The 17,654-nt window shown below is 39.0% G+C and overlaps 1 protein-coding gene across 1 annotated transcript in view; it reads left to right on the top strand.

Annotated features, from left to right (window-relative positions):
* itga8 (integrin, alpha 8) overlaps positions 1-17,066 on the top strand; it is a 191,894-nt gene extending 174,828 nt beyond the window's left edge. Inside the window, exons 24-30 of the mRNA XM_062062941.1 lie at positions 2,669-2,774; positions 4,924-5,082; positions 8,523-8,639; positions 8,716-8,829; positions 8,984-9,085; positions 10,598-10,720; positions 15,953-17,066. Coding sequence (XP_061918925.1) covers positions 2,669-2,774; positions 4,924-5,082; positions 8,523-8,639; positions 8,716-8,829; positions 8,984-9,085; positions 10,598-10,720; positions 15,953-16,042 — 811 coding nt within the window. The 3' untranslated portion in view covers positions 16,043-17,066. The remainder of the gene's footprint in view (positions 1-2,668; positions 2,775-4,923; positions 5,083-8,522; positions 8,640-8,715; positions 8,830-8,983; positions 9,086-10,597; positions 10,721-15,952) is intronic.
* The last annotated feature ends 588 nt before the right edge of the window (positions 17,067-17,654 follow it).

A 17,654-nucleotide genomic window follows, 5' to 3' on the forward strand; every position in this document is an offset into this window, starting at 1 on the left:
CCAAGTCATGAGCGTAACACTAAGCTTCATCACTTTGACTTGTAATATATCTAATTCTGGTGGTGTTTTATGCTTTTTGCTTTTTTGGAACATGTACTATACATATAATACAATAAAGTCCCATATGAAATTATGTTTCTAGCAATACTTTAATTTTGCCTTAGAAAGTAACACTCCAATGTCCATTAGTGGAGCTGTACACTGTAAGCATGTATGTAATGTAGTAACATGCACATTTATGATAACATGTAATAGTCAGTGTTTTACTCATTTTAAGCATTACCAAAACATTTTCCTGGTTACAAGGATTTTCTCAGAGCACCTCACAACAGTAGCGTTCATCACTATGTGCTAAACGTTACAAATAAGAACCTAAAACAGTCGCTTACAGTGTCCGCTCTCACTGGGATACCTACGACCAATATAATGTTTTATCTTTCTAGTTGGCTACTGGCCAGTGTTGATAGGAGCAATGTGAACAAGGCGATGTGTCACGACACTAGCAAAGTAGTTCCTACAATAACAAAGTCACCATAGCTTGGTTAATACGCAGGTCACGGTATGTAAATGGAGCGATGTTGGATGTTTTTTAGTGCGCTTTATAAGCAGAGTAGATGAACCTATTAGCTGTGTTGTTAGCCGCCTCTTACTAGCAGTTTTTTTTTACTATTTAGAAAAACAGGAAAGGGAAAGACATGTGTTCTAACATAGGGATTGTGAATGATGGGCAAAATTACAAAAACAATGCAGTTCTCCTTCGACACATTTACTAAATAGGCTGTAGGGATGAGAAGTATATTTGGTTTGCGTTGAATCCCAGACGTGCGCATGTGAAATAAGAATACATTGGAAGAGCAGCTTTAGATCACTGTGGTTTAGAGGGGAAATTCGTATGGATTTAAATTTGATATGAACAAAAAATACCTTGTTTGCATTTTGAACTTCCTTTTTTGTTGATGCGACAGCAATTGTGGGTACAATCAACAAAAAGGCAAGCATGGTTCAGATTGTAGGCTTATTAACATTAAAAGAAACAACACTTCCACGATGGTTACAGTGAAGCCAAGTGCTACATACGCTTCATTATAGTCGGGTACAGTAAAAAAAGCATGTTCCCCGAGGTCACACACTGACATCGCACCCCTGTGCTATAGATTAACTTCAGGGATATCTGTTATCATTTTTTTCGTTGAGGTTTTTTAATGCCTTTTTTGTCAAATGCCTGTTTTTAATGGCAAAAACACAAAATATGCAATATTTTACCCCCCCCCCCAAAATTGAAAGTGGAATATTTGATGTAAAGTAATTGAAGCCTTACATATGTCAATAAGTCATAACATTGATTTATAATAACAGTAACAGTTTAAAAAAAACATTATAGGGGATCCAAAATGGCCCCACTCATAAAAGTGTTAAAAATGAGTCATACATTTTTCTTTAATTACTTACAGCCCTTAATTCTGTCCATCAACTTCAGATTTATCTGTCAATTGTTTTTTTCTTTATTTAATTTTTTGTTGTTGTTGTAGATAACTTTGTTTTTCCAAGGCAAATACACAAAATATGCAATATTTAACCCCCCCAAAATTCAAAGTGGATGAGGTGGCGGCTTGTCCAGGGTGTTCCCCGCCTTCCGCCCGATTGTAGCTGGGATGGGCTCCAGCGCCCCCCGCGGCCCCGAGGGGAATAAGCGGTGGAGAATGGATGGATGGATGGAATATTTGATGTGAAGTAATTGAAGCCTTACATATGTCAATAAGTCATAACATTGATTTATAATAACAATAACAGTTTTCAAAATGTTTTATTGGGGATCCAATACAGTTTCACTCATAAAAGTGTTAAAAATTAGTCATACATTTTTCTTTAATTACTTACAGCCCTTAATTCTGTCCATCAACTTCAGATTTATCTGTCAATTGTCAATTGTTTTTTTCTTTATTTTATTTTTTGTTGTTGTAGATAACTTGGTTTTTCCAAGGCAAATACACAAAATATGCAATATTTAACCCCCCCAAAATTCAAGGTGGAATATTTGATGTGAAGTAATTGAAGCCTTACATATGTTAATAAGTCATAACATTGATTTATAATAACAATAACAGTTTTCAAAATGTTTTATTGGGGATCCAATACGGTTTCACTCATAAAAGTGTTAAAAATAAGACATACATTTTTCTTAATTTACTTACAGCCCTTAATTCTGTCAATCAACTTCAGATTTATCCCTCAATTGTTTTTTTGTTTTTGTTTTGTTTCTTTGTTTTATTTGTTGTTGTTGTAGAAAATGTTGTTTTTCCAAGGCAACCACACAAAATATGCAATATTTCCCCGCTAAATTATTTCAAAGTAGAATTTTTCATGTGAGGTATTTGGAACCTTGAATAGCTCAGTAATTAATTGCAACATTTTGGTTCATTATTATTTTTTGAGCAACGACAGCTTTGAGAAAAAAAAACAGCCTGCATGGGTAGCCTTTTGTTAATAGTTTCAAAATTGCAAGTTTTTCTTGTTACATTTCAGCTGATTGCTTTTTTATTCCACTTCTTTATGTTTTTTTTTCCACTTTTTAATAGTATTAAATAGGCTGTACAAAACTTAGCTGCTAGCTGGAATGATGCTGCCTTCATAAACCTTCACTGAGTTGTGTGTGTCCTTGTGTCTACAGGGTGTCTCATCCCTCTCAGGTGGTGCTGCCGTTCCCACGGTGGGAGCCCAAAGAGAAACCTGTCAAGGAAGATGATGTGGGTCCGCAGGTGACGCACATCTATGAGGTAAACATCTGCAACCACAAAAAGGAGGGGGAAAGCTTGGAAAGTGGGGCTGTAACAAGGACGGAGCTCATTATCTTGCGTCAACATTACAAATATATAAAAAGCTATGGGATAATAATAGGAACTGACTGATCGGTGGCCTCCAGGTGAGGTGAGGCAATAAAGATGGAGTCAGACTAACGTGATGTCGCTTGGACTGTGTCCAACTTGGTGTAATTAGTGGGGGGAAAAACAAGATGAAAACGAGAGCAACAGAAAGATGCAGGAAGGATGGCAGACACTCTGGCGACAGTTTACAGCAAGGGTGTGTGTGTGTGTGTGTGTGTGTGTGTGTGTGTGTGTGTGTGTGTGTGTGTGTGTGTGTGTGTGTGTGTGTGTGTGTGTGTGTGTGTGTGTGTGTGTGTGTGTGTGTGTGTGTGTGTGTGTGTGTGTGTGTGTGTGTGTGTGTGTGTGTGTGTGTGTGTGTTCTTGTATTTCTACCCTTCTGGAGACATCAAGAAGGAAAAGTACCTTCCATATGAGGACCGGTGAACAAGTTAGGACAGAAATCATGGTCCCAATACGGAAAACCATTGCATCTAATAGAGAGCCAAATACTAAAGTCTGTGAACATTGCTCCAAAGTCAGGATGTTTTGTTGATTTAATGTGCTTACAAAAGTAAACACTGATAGGTGCAAAGGCAGCAATAAATGATAAAACAAGACGGCAGCTAAAGAAGGACTTCCCTATTCATCCCCAAAAAAACCCGCCAGGTGAACAACTGATTTTATGACTTCCGGTGCTGACGTAAGACAACTCACGTCCCATATGTGACTATAGGATGAACAAATACACTACGGTACTAAGACTATAGTGGCCATTAACAGTTAACTTCTACAGATGGCTTGCCCAAAGTGCGGCAAAGGGGCCATCTGAGGTCCGTGACTCGTTTGTCATAGGCCTTAAGCACAATACAACATATGAAATAACAAGTGTGTGTAAAAATTTGAAGTGCTCCCCCTCTGGCCAACATATGTAATAACAAATGTGTGTAATAAATTGAAATGCGCCTCCTTTGGCCAAAATTAATAAAAATAAAAAAAATACAAATGTAAATAGAGACATACTGTAATAACTTGAAATAAATATTAAAGATTAAAAACCAATTACAAACAAAAAATTCCCTCCCCAAAATGTTTTTAAAAACCTTATCTTCTTTATATTTGCAGAGTCTGTATATATTATTAATGTTGTAAATACAAATCTTTATATATCTAGAAAGGGTGGTCCCAAAGAGGTAAGAAATACACGAGAGTGTGTGTGTGTGTGTGTGTGTGTGTGTGTGTGTGTGTGTGTGTGTGTGTGTGTGTGTGTGTGTGTGTGTGTGTGTGTGTGTGTGTGTGCGTGTGCGTGTGCGTGTGCGTGTGCGTGTGCGCGTGCGTGCGTGCGTGCGTGCGTGCGTGCGTGCGTGCGTGCGTGCGTGTGTGTGTTCATGTGCTGTACATGTGATGCCGTCGTGATTTAAAGGGGCCGCTGCGTCATTGAACTAGAGCGCTGCGGCGTCTGGCCTGTCCTGCAGCTGATAATGATTTTCATTGGCGGAACTTTTCCCACTTGGCAGCTGCTTCTACTTAGAGAGGACAGTTGTTTTTTTTCTTGAATTCCTGCCCTGCAGCGCCAAGGATCAAGTCCTGTTTGCCGACTTGCTTCACCGTTAATGACCTTGTGTGTGTGTGTGTGTGTGTCTGTGTGTCTGTGTGTGTGTGTGTGTGTGTGTGTGTGAGTGTGTGTGTGTGTGTGTGTGTGTGTGTGTGTGTGTGTGTGTGTGTGTGTGTGTGTGTGTGTGTGTGTGTGTGTGTGTGTGTGTGTGTGTGTGTGTGTGTGTGTGTGTGTGTGTGTGATTGGAAAGGTGGATTTATTGAATTGATGGTTCATTTAAGCTCCCAATTAATTCCCTACTCGTCTTGAAGTCAAATTAAAGCTGTAGATTCGTCTTGTCTTCTCCCTCAATCCCCACTAAGTGACGGCTTTATTAGCCTCGTCGGCGGCCAAAAGCCAGGTGGTCGGCGTCGTCACGTCACAGTTATGATAACCCAATTACATCCTATAGTCACTTGAAGCCCACGGCAGAAAGACAACTAACTCCTCCACCACTTCTAACGTTCTCAGCTCCACAACTCGGGTCCCAGTAGTATTCGGCAAGCCGAGATTGAGGTGGGCTGGCCTGCCCGTTTCCGTAACGAGAACCTGCTGTATGCCATGGAGATTAGGACTGATGGACCAATTAGCTGCCGGACGAATAGCAGTCTCAACCCACTCGGCCTTCAGGTAAGACGTGAGCCAGCTGCTACATGCATTGTATATTAGTAGTAAATGATGCATAGGAAATATAAATAATAGCGTAATACAGTAGTGCCTCCACTTCCGAGCTCCAATAGTTCTGTGACGGAGCTCTTAACTCAAAACACTTGTATCTCAACTCAGCGTATTTCATCGAATTTTATGCAAGTCAATTTAATCAGTACTTGCCCCCCAAAACCTGCCTTGTAAAAAGAAAAAAAAATACTTTTAGATAAGACGTATTGTATAAAAACAATACAATAGAGCAGTCATTTCCCATCAAACACACCATCAGCAGCTTTTCCATTGTGTTAATGAGTAGATGTCCGCCGTTTGGCTGACGTTGGACTCATTCTGCCTCAGTATGGCGCAGACTAGCAGTGATACGCTCGGTCATGTTTTTAATGATTTATTTATTTAATTCAATGAATAGCATCTGCTCATTCCTCTCAGCACTGTCCTTCACATTCACTTTCTTGCTTCCTTCCCATTGTTAGAAAAGGAAGTTACGTCGATTTCTAGATATAAACTAGTGCTAGTGAGTAAAATCGGATGTATTGGTTGGACCTTACGGCAAGGGTGGGCAAACTTTTTGGCTCAGGGGCCACATTGGCTTTTGAAATTTGACAGTATCTAGTATCAGTTTTGTTGAGGCAATTCTCAAAACAGATCTTTGCTCAATTCTGTTTTAATATTTGGCGGGCCGGATTTAAAGGACCAACGGGCTGGATGTGGCCCGCGGGCCGTAGTTTGCCTATCCCTGTCTTATGCGGTTCACTGTGACATTTGCTACACCAACTAATGGCAAGGATGTAGAAAAGCAGTCAGTATCTGGTGTGACCACCATTTGCCTCAACAGAGCAACACATATCCTTTGCATATAGATCAGGTTGTTGATTGTGGTCTGTGGAATGTTGGTCCACTCCTCTTCAATGGCCGTGCAAAGTTGCTGGATATTGGCAGGAACTGGAACACGCTGTCGTATACACCGATCCACAGCATCCCATGGGTGGCATGTCCAGTGAGTATGCTGGCCATGCAAGAACTGGGATGTTTTCAGCTTCCAGGAATTGGGTACAGATCCTTGCAACATGGGGCCGTGCATTGTCATGTTGCAACATGAGGCGATGGTCTCTGGTGAATGGCACATGAATGGGCCTCAGGATCTGTGCATTCAAAATGCCATCAATAAAATGCACTTGCGTTCGTTGTCCATACCATATGCCTGCCATTCCATAACCCCACCCTCACCACGGGCCACTCCATTCCCAATGTTGACATCAGCAAACTGCTCTCCCACATGACGGCACACATGCCTTCTGCCATCTGCCTTGAACAGTAAAAATTGGGATTCATCTCTGAAGAGAACACCTCTCCAACGTGCTAGACGCCATCAAATGTGAGCATATGGCCACTCAAGTCGGTTACAACGACGAACTGCGGTCAGGTCGAAACTCCGTTGAGGACGACGTACATGCAGATGAGCTTTCGTGAGACTGTTTCTCACAATTTGTGCAGAATTTCTTTGGTTATGCAAACCAATTGTTGCAGCAGCTGTCCGGGTGGCTGGTCTCAGACGATAATGGAGGGGCATCTTCAAGATGTGGAGGTCCTGGGCTGGTGTGGTTACACTTAGTCTGCGGTTGTGAGGCCAAATGATCTAAAACAACTTTGGAGACGGCTTATGGTAGAGAAATTAACATTCAATTCACAGGCAACAGCACTGGTGGACATTCCTGCAGTCAGCATGCCCACTGCGCGCTCCCTCAAAACTTGCCACATCTGTAGCATTGATAAAACTGCACATTTCAGAGGGTCCTTTTATTGTGGGCAGCCTAAGGCACACCTGTGCAATAATCATGCTGTTTAATCAGCATCTTGATAGGCCACACCTCTGAGGTAAGATTGATTGAATGAGTGATTGAAACTTTTATTAGTAGATTGCAAAGGAAGAGAATACATTTTATGAAACACTACAGTTTCCACAGTACAGTACATATTCCGTACAATTGACCACTAAATGGTAACACCCGAATAAGTCTTTCAACTTGTTTAAGTTGGGGTCCACGTTAATCAATTCATGGTACAAATATATACTGTCAGCATAATACAGTCATCATACAAGTTAATCATCAGAACAAGGACACCATAGAAGTGTAGCTCTCAGCTTCTTATGGTATGTACATCAAGCTGTAAACATTGAGAAAGAAGCAAAGAAAGAAAGAGTATATACATTGAATTATTTACAATCCGGGGGGTGGGATGTTGAGGAGGTTGGGGAGCGTATAGCAGTCATCATACAAGTTTATCATCTTGATGGATTATTTTGGCAAAAAATAAATGCTCATTAACACAGATTTGTGAACAATATTGGTTTTTGTGTGTATAGTAAAAGTTTTAGATCTTTGAGTCCAACTCATGAAAAATGATAGCAAAAACAAAAGTGTTGCATTAATATTTTTGTTCACTGTAACCTGAATATGCCATGTGGTGTCACAAGGTGGCTATGCTCTACTAAAACCACGAAAAGCACTAATTCCATATAATTGAATTTTGTTCACAAATACATCAAATTGATGTTGGATCAACTCATATAAGTTTATTTTAAGTTTTTTTGTCTTTATATTTTTGTTCTGTAGTAGCTGCACCTGCACAACTAATTCAATCCACAATATACAGCAAATAGTCTCCCTTCAAAAAGATAATAATGCTAAATTTTGATGGATGCAGAGGTGGTACTGTAAATGTTTATTATTGTTGGTGTACAGCTGTGTGTACAACTCTGATGCATCAAATTGAGAGGGCTTCTTTAACAAAGTAAATCAAAACGCAGCGTCATCGTCTTCGTGGTGCATTAGAAAAATGCCCATTATAAATGATAATAATCACTTAGTATTCATGAAAATGCGTACAATCAAACCTCTAGGCACGAGTACTGGAGAGTATCTGTGCTTCTATTGCTGCAGGATTTTTAGCCGCTCATTTGAGCCCAGGAAAAAAAAGTAGTTGTTTGCCAGCTGGCAAAAAAAGAGATGATTTTGCTTATAAACAGAAATTACCTCTGGGGGTTATTTTCCAATGTGTGATGATAGCATCTGCAATGTTACTCAAAAAGAAAATGTGGATTTATTTGTCTTGTGGTGAAAGGTAATGCCATCTTGTACAGTGGAACATACTTTCTTAACATAGTGTCATTAATATCTACTTACAGATTTACAGTATTGCACAACACATTTCTCAAGAGACGATATTATATAAATGCCACTTTAGAGTAGTCAGTGTGCAGCTTGTATAGCAGTATGGGTTCATTCTGCAAAATGAGTCCACACACATCTATGACTATAACCATAATGATTCAACTATATCCAATGCTATTTTGTAATAATAATGGTGACTGAAATGTAAGAAAGTCTCCTCTTCCTGTTTAGATATCATCCCTCCAAGACACTCCTGAACTTCTGGGCTTTTTGAGGAACACCAGCGCCCCTCCACGCCGCCACAAGCGAGCCGCCAACGCCCCCCACAGTCACAGCGGCAAAACCCTGGTGAGAATAACGCATCCTCATCATATCCAGAACCCTAAACCAGAGAGATTCACAGTTGCGTTTTTTTTTTTTCCAGAACTGCACTAACATCTCCTGTCTGAGGATCACGTGCGTGGTGGGCCGCTTAGATCGGGGCCAGAGCGCGGTGCTTAAGGTCCGCTCCAGACTGTGGGCGCACACATTCCTGCAGGTTAGTATCTGGGTGCACATCTTTTTAGCAGCTGGTTGTGTAACTAAACTACACCTTCATGACCTTTGACATACAAGTGACACTTTAATAAGCTGAGGGTCACTGGATGTTCCTCAGCATAGTTGGTTAAATAACTTGCACATTTGTCCTGCAGCGGCGTAATGACCCCTACATTCTCAACTCCACTGTGTCCTTCATGGTCCTAGCCGTGCCTTATCGGGTGCAGCCCCCCACCCTGCTGCAACGAACCATCTCGGTAAGCAGATGTTGTCTCACGTCAACAAGAAGGTTCCAGGCTGGCATGTTCTCCTTGTGTGGGATCTCCATTATAGCTTCCTGCAACGTGCATGTTAGGTAGAGATGGCTACCCAATTCAGCACTTTTATCGGCCCTAACCGAATTCAGCATTTAGTATTATCGGATATCGATTCACGTAAAATCAAAACGGTTTTTTTATACCTTTGCTGCACATGACCTCACATTGCAGACTAGAGATGTCCGATAATATCGGCCGATAAATGCTTTAAAATGTAATATCGGAAATTATCGGTATCGTTTTTTTAAATGTATTTATTAAATCAACATAAAAAACACAAGATACACTTACAATTAGTGCACCAACCCAAAAAACCTCCCTCCCCCATTTACACTCATTCACACAAAAGGGTTGTTTCTTTCTGTTATTAATATTCTGGTTCCTACATTATATATCAATATATATCAATACAGTCTGCAAGGGATACAGTCCGTAAGCACACATGATTGTGCTTGCTGCTGGTCCACTAATAGTACTAACATTTAAAAGTTAATTTTACTCATTTTCATTAATTACTAGTTTCTATGTAACTGTTTTTGTATTGTTCTACTTTCTTTTTTATTCAAGAAAATGTTTTTAATTTATTTATCTCATTTTATTTTATCCATTTTTTAAAAAAAGGACCTTATCTTCACCATACCTGGTTTTCCAAATTAGGCATAATAATGTGTTAATTCCACGACTGTATATATCGGTATCGGTTGATATCGGGAATCGGTAATTAAGAGTTGGACAATATCGGAATATCGGATATCGGCAAAAAAGCCATTATCGGACATCCCTAGTTCAAACACTTGGCGGAGAAAGACCTCGCCAAACTGACGATTTTCAATGCTAACAAAGAAAACGTGCCTGATAGACAACACTCCAACATACAGTAAGGCTTCACTTTTCAAAACACGCTAACTCAATGCTAATTTACATTGGATTTGCCTAAGACATGCTACTTATTAGCATTAGCAATTTTACATGGCAATTTTAACTCCTCTGAAATTGGTAACGAAAACTACACCAAACAAACAGCTGGTTTGTAATACAGTACAAACGTGTTTTAGGTCTCAACAAAAGACTAGTTGTATCTTATTGGCAAAGACTACTCCCTGACTAGGCAACGCGGTAGCCTATACATTACTGCCATCTAACATCTTGGAAATGCAACTGCATGCAAAGTCTCCTATATAATACTTGCAAATGAGGCTCAGAAGTGTATGAAATCCAGATATAACAACTGGACAGCACATTATCAGAATCAGCTCATTGGTAAATTTGAAATTAAAAAATAAAGGATTTTATTTTTAAACAAATTAACATTTATTAAGACATGAACACACACAGGCGTGCTGAGAATTGGTACCGTATTGATTCCAATGTGACCGGTAACCATCCCTATTGTTAGGTGTGTGGAATATGTCTGTGTGTGGAGCCCCTTTCACACTACATGTGTTCTTACAGATGGGGACACCAGTGATATGGGGGACACCGGATGTGTCCTTTGCCGTGCCACTGTGGGTCATCATCCTGGCTATACTGCTGGGGCTGCTGGTGCTCGCCATGTTGACGCTCGCCATGTGGAAGGTACACTTTGACTTATCCTCAAGTATTTCTCTGGAGCACAGTGGCCATTCTACCTCTCTCAAAATATGCATGTTGTTTTTCAACTTTAAATCTGATAATGCACATATCAAAATGTGTATTGGCCCATTGCAGGTGACTTTATTTTATTTTTGTACAATGGTCCTACAGCGAAAATGACCACCGTAATTTAAGTAGCAGGACTGAAATTAACAGAAGTGAGTTTTTGCATAGATTTAGCAAATACATGAAATATAGCCACGTGGCATGTTGACACTACGCCAGGGGTGTCAAACTCATTTTAAATCAGGGGCCACATGGAGAAAAATCTACTCCCAAGTCGGCCGGACTGGTAAAATCACGGCACTATAACTTAAAATTAAAGACAACTTCAGATTGTTTTCTTTGTTTAAAAATACAACAAGCACATTCTGAAAATGTACAAATCATAATGTTGTTGGGGGGGTTTTTACACTTATATGTTGCGGTTAATAGTATTTTATCTTTATTTGTCGTTATTTATATTTTCTGAATAAATTATGTGATAATGTTCATCAGTCAACTCATTGGTGTTAATTTTCAATCTATCATGATAAAAAAATTACATCACTATCAAATTACAGGATGTTATTTATGTAGTTTGATCATTTTCCTCAACATACATATGTAGCATCATCTACAAAGATATAAAGAATTGCTATTGCGACATCCAGTGGACACATTTAGAACAGCAGTTTCTTTCATTAAAAAATTTCAGGTTAATTTCTATACTTTGCAAACCCATCCATAAAACCTGTTCGCGGGCCTGATCCGGCCCTCGGGCCGTACGTTTGACACCTCTGCACGACGCACATTGCTGTGATTTAAAAAAATTAAACAATTAACACAAAACAAAACATTAGGTAACAGGACTTTGAAGCATGTGACCTGTAGAATATTCTACATTTGTCATAGATTGCAATGTGAGTGTGAATGTTGTCTGTGTATCTGTGTTGGCCCTGTGATGAGGTGGCGACTTGTCCAGGGTGTACCCCGCCTTCCGCCCGAAAGCAGCTGGGATAGGCTCTAGCGCGTGCCCCCCCCCCCCGACCCCGAAAGGGACAAACGGTAGAAATGGATGGATGGATGGATGGATGGATGGGTTATGATTTAGGGCAGGGGTCGGCAACCCAAAAATGTTGAAAGAGCCATATTGGACCAAAAATACAAAAAAAATCTGTCTGGAGCCGCAAAAAATTAAAAGCCATATTATATACAGATAGTGTGTCATGAGATATACATTGAATTAAGATGACTTAAAGGAAACTAAATGACCTCAAATATACCTACAGATGAGGCATAATGATGCAATATGTACATATAGCTAGCCTAAATAGCATGTTAGCATCGATTAGCTTGCAGTCATGCAGTGACCAAATATGTCTGATTAGCACTACACACAAGTCAATAACATCAACAAAACTCACCTTTGTGCATTAATGCACAACGTTAAAAGTCTGGTGGACAAAATGAGACAGAAAAAGAAGTGGCATAAAACACGTCCTAGAAAGTCGGAGAAAGTTATACATGTAAACAAACTACGGTGAGTTTAAGGACCGCCTAAATTAGTAGGACAAAACGGCGGTCGCCAAATACTCGAATCAGTGAAGCATGTTTAATATAAACAGTGTGCTTTATAACAATTAGGGAGGTTTGTGTCATGTTTGTCCTCCTACAGAAACCATATTAAAACAAAAAATATATTTTTTTCCCCTCATCTTTTTCCATTTTTCATACATTTTTGAAAAAGCTCCACAGAGCCACTAGGGCGGTGCTAAAGAGCCGCATGCGGCTCTAGAGCCGCGGGTTGCCGACACCTGATTTAGGGTAACATTACTGAGTGAAAACCCAGGAACACCACTAAAGTGTGAGTTTTTTTTGTGTGTTTTTTTATTTATTTATAAACTTAGTTATAATACATATGACAATCATTGGTACTTTAACTTTAACTTAAGATATACAATATACAGTATATACTGTGTGTATACTGTATATATATACACACAGTGTATATGTGTATATATATATATATATATATATATATATATATATATACAGTATACTGTATATATACAGTATATGCTGTGTATATATATATAAATACAGTATATACTGTATAAATACAGTATACACTGTGTGTGTGTATATATATATATATATATATATGTATATATATATATATATATATATATATATATATATATATATATATATAATTTTTTTATTTTATTTTTTATTTTTTAGGAAACAGGGACAGGCTAAAATTGCTATTTTTCCAGTGTTCAAGGTAGTTTGAATTATGTAGAATAAATAACCAACAAGAGCAATGTGTAGAATAGGACACGTGGTTATGGTTATGGTACAGTCTAGTACATCACGTATTTACAGTTTCGCAATTCAGAATGTCCAAAAAGGAGTAGGAAGAACCAGAGCTTATTTAATCCTACCCCTTTACCATTTTGAAGTGATTGCTAATATATTTATTCACAAGCAAACCTCAATGAAGTTCATATAAATAAATATACTGTACATTAACATTTGTGATTCACATAATTAGCTTGATCAGTTTTGTCTAATTTGTTAATAAGGTTCAAGATGTTTGTCAGGATTCTTCTACTTAGTACTTTGTAAACATTTTTAATTTGAACAGTTTCTTAAAACAGGATCAAATTAGTAGTTTGTTTGACTTTTAAACTAATCCATTCTGTAATTGAACACCGTATTCTAAAGGGTTTTACTTTGCTAGATAAACAAAATGTACAGTTCATTTTATTGTGCTTTTATAGATTTTATTTCCTGGTGACGCAAATGACGCCAATTTGGTGTATTGATCTTTGTCAGGGTGCAACTTAAAATATCAAATACTTATTTTAAAGTACATATTTTTAAACCATTAAGCCCCCCAAGGGTTACTACTCGTACCACCATTAGAGAACCATTGTTCTAATGCAGGGGTGTCAAACTCGTTTTAGCTCAGGCGCCGCATGGAGGAAAATCTATTCCCAAGTGGGCCGGAATGGTAAAATCATGGCATGATAACTTAAAAATAAAGGCAACTTCAGGTTGTTGTTTTTTTGTTTTACTTTGGCCAAAAATAGAACAAGCACATTCTGAAAACGTACAAATCACAAATAATCCTCCGGACACATCCTCCCCAACACTTCAAATTTGTAGTGGGGGGTGTACCGGTATATATTTTCAAGTATTTCTTATACATACATATATATATATATATATATATATATATATATATATATATATATATATATATATATATATATATATATATATATATATATATATATATATATATATATATATATATATATATATATATATATATATATATATATAAATAATCCGATCATGAATGAGTATATCCGTTCGGCCACCGTGTTCAATGGAGAAGTCTGATCTACAAAATGTGCAGGCAGCATACCCCTTCCCCTTCGAGCTGTCCTGGATGAACTGAAATTATTTTTTCCAATCATTTTGGAACTTGCAAGCGTACTTCTTCTTCTTACTCGTCGTCGCCATGTCTCTTCTTCGTTCTTCTGCTTCGTCTCTGTTATGTTTTTGGACATTACTACTTGCCGTGGTTTTGAAGCAATGCATGATGGGAATCCGGATGTTGTGTGTCAGTGTATTAACGTGCCGGCTGGAATAAACACACGCTGAGAAATAGCTCCGTGCCTGCCTACTTTATGGGTTATAGATAAACCTATGGATAACGGAGACATATATAATAGTCTCCTTTTCAGGTGAGAGGCGACGCTAAAGGCAGTGCCTTTAAGGCACGCCCCCAATATTGTAGTCCGGGTGGAAATCGGGAGAAATTCGGGAGAATGGTTGCCCCGGGAGATTTTCGGGAGGGGCACTGAAATTCGGGAGTCTCCGGGGAAAATCGTGAGGGTTGGCAACAACGTTCCCTCTAAGGTGCGCGCCTGCGCAATTGCGCACTGCTCACGCGTCCTCTGCGCACAGCAAATTAATGCCGCACAGAAAATCAAAAATCCCATCTGAACTTTAAACAAAATAAACACATTACAATTTATTCTGTATGATTTTGCAATGCAACTCTGTGAGTGACAGGTGACAACAAGAGTGGCCCCAATGAACAAAACAATCTTTGTCAACACAGTTCAATTATCGTTTGTCGAGACACTTTACGGACAGGAATTCCATCAATCACTTTATTAAGCAAAACTGTTTGTAACCACACCAAAAACATGAGTAAAAAAACCTTTTATCTATAAAAACTGGTAATTTTCTGCCATACAAACCAGGCTTAAACCAACTTTGTCATCTGTCGTATCAACAGAAGCCGCTCGCTCTGTCTCACCTGCACCAACACACCCACTCATGGCACTTAGCCAGTGCTGCGTTTATGGCCACACAAAAAGTCGGACAACCCCAACGCCACACAACGTGTAAATGCCAGGTTGTAATACTCTGACTCCTCAATCAGATGTGTGCTTATTTTACTGCCATTTATTAAGAATGTTAATCTAAAGATATTATTCATGAAATATTGTCACTAGATTTCATAAATGCTAATAAAAAGATGTATTTTACAGACAGAAAGTTACAGAAACTAAATGTAATCTCTGAAAGGGGTAACATTTCTTTTAAAGGCAGGTCCCACAGCCAGACATACAATACTAGCACATAGGTCATGAAAAACATGTTTTTTTGTTATTGTCATTATAAGAGGGCAAAATCACTTATATCAGAAAATTATTTTAATAAAACATTTAAATTGTTATGATGTCAGGTTTGGGACAGGTGTGACGCTGGTGTGGCGACAGTGTGCACGTGTCGGATATTGCTCACATGTGCTTCACTGAATGTTCAGGGAGTTTGTGCGTTTGCTCACACACATGAAAAATTAGAGGGAACATTGGTTGGCAAGTATGGTTCGAAGCAGAAGACATAAAACGGCAGGTTTTAAGTTTCATGTGGGTCGAGGAGGAGGAGCCACAGTCCCCCTTTACTGTGTACCGCTTGCTTGGCCCCGGTATAAACTGTTTGCTTGCCTAACAGAATTGCTATTGTGACATCCAGTGGACACATTTAGAACATCAGTTTCTTTGGTTCCAAAAAAAAAGCAGCTCATTTTTATACTTGGCAAACTCATCATGCGGGCCTGATCCCATTTGACACCCCTGTTCTAATGCCTTCCTCTTTTTGTCCCAGTGTGGTTTCTTCGACCGGGCGAGACCACCAGCCGATGACAACATCTCCGACCAAGAGCAGCTGACGTCTGATCGAACGGGGGACGCCTAAAAAAACCAAAAAAAGACACTAATGACAAATCCTGATAGAAGGACTGGGATTTTGGAGGAACGTGCACCTTCTGACTGAAATAATCAGATCTGAGATCTGGAGTCGTTGGACCTGACATTTTTCCCCTCTTGCCAACAAACTGACCAGGAAAAAGGGCGCCGTAATTCTCTGGATCAGGCGGACGTGAGGCCTCCAAAGACCGATGTTGACCACAGCACACTTTGATGTTTGTCTGTGGGATGAAGGAGCTCACTCCAGTTCTTCACACTTTGCTTGTTGGAGGCTCACAGATTTGAGGGTGAGGTTGAAGCAGCCACAGTATTAGGTACACCTGCACCATACTATCCCAATGCAAAAGCACACAGGAGGATGTTTGTGTCCTGCAGTTACCTTTTTTCAGTTTTTACCCTTACTGGAGCTTTTCTTCCTGTCACTCACACACATACCAGCGACCTGGTGACGCAGAGGTTTGGCAAATTAACAAACAACAAAAAATGGGTTTAGGTATTTAAACGGCTTCTACCAAAGCCAGTCAGAGCTTTTCTTCCTGCCACTTACACACACTAGTGACCGGAGGACGCATAGGTTGGGCAATGAGCAAACAGAAAAGGGGTTTAGAGATTTAAACAGCTTCTCCCAAAGCCAGTCGGCGCTTTTCTTCCTGGCGACACAGAGGTTGAGCAAGTTAGCAAACAACGGAGAAGAGGTGTAAACGACGTTTCCCAAAGCCAGTTGGAACTTTTCTTACTGTCACTCACATACCAGATACCTGCCAATGTAAAGGTTGGACGAGTTAGCAAACAACAGAGATGGGGTCTGGACATTTATATGGTGTCTCCCAAAGCCAGGTGGAGCTTTTCTTCCTCTTACTCACACAAACCGGTGACCTTGCGACACAGAGGTTGGGCGAGTTTGCAAACAACAGAGGATGTTGAGATATTTTAAATAACTATTTCCAAAACCAGTCAGAGTTTTTCTTCCTGTCACACATACCAGTGACCTGGATAGGTTGCTCAAGTTGAAACAACAGATATATATATATATATATACATATATATATATATATATATATATATATATATATATATATATATATATATATATATATATATATATATATATATATATATATATACACATAACAAATACTTGAAAATATATACAACCCCCGCTACTAGGGGTGTGGGAAAAAATCGATTCGAATTCGAATCACGATTCTCACGTTGTGCGATTCAGAATCGATTCTCATTTTTTTAAAATCGATTTTTTTTTTTAATATATATTTTTTTAAATATTTGTATTACCGGTATTATTATTATTATTATTTTTTTTTTTTATTAATCAATCCAACAAAACAATACACAGCAATACCATAACAATGCAATCCAATTCCAAAACCAAACCCGACAAAGCAACACTCAGAACTGCAATAAACAGAGCAATTGAGAGGAGACACAAACACGACACAGAACAAACCAAAATGTCAGCAGACTGGATTATATCCTGCTGAAATCCTATGTATTGAATGAATAGAGAATCGTTTTGAATCGGGAAAAAAATTGTTTTTGAATCGAGAATCATGTTGAATTGAAAAAAAAAATCGATTTTGAAT

This window comes from Entelurus aequoreus, linkage group LG11 (genome assembly GCF_033978785.1).
Source record: "Entelurus aequoreus isolate RoL-2023_Sb linkage group LG11, RoL_Eaeq_v1.1, whole genome shotgun sequence".
Lineage (NCBI taxonomy): Eukaryota > Metazoa > Chordata > Actinopteri > Syngnathiformes > Syngnathidae > Entelurus > Entelurus aequoreus.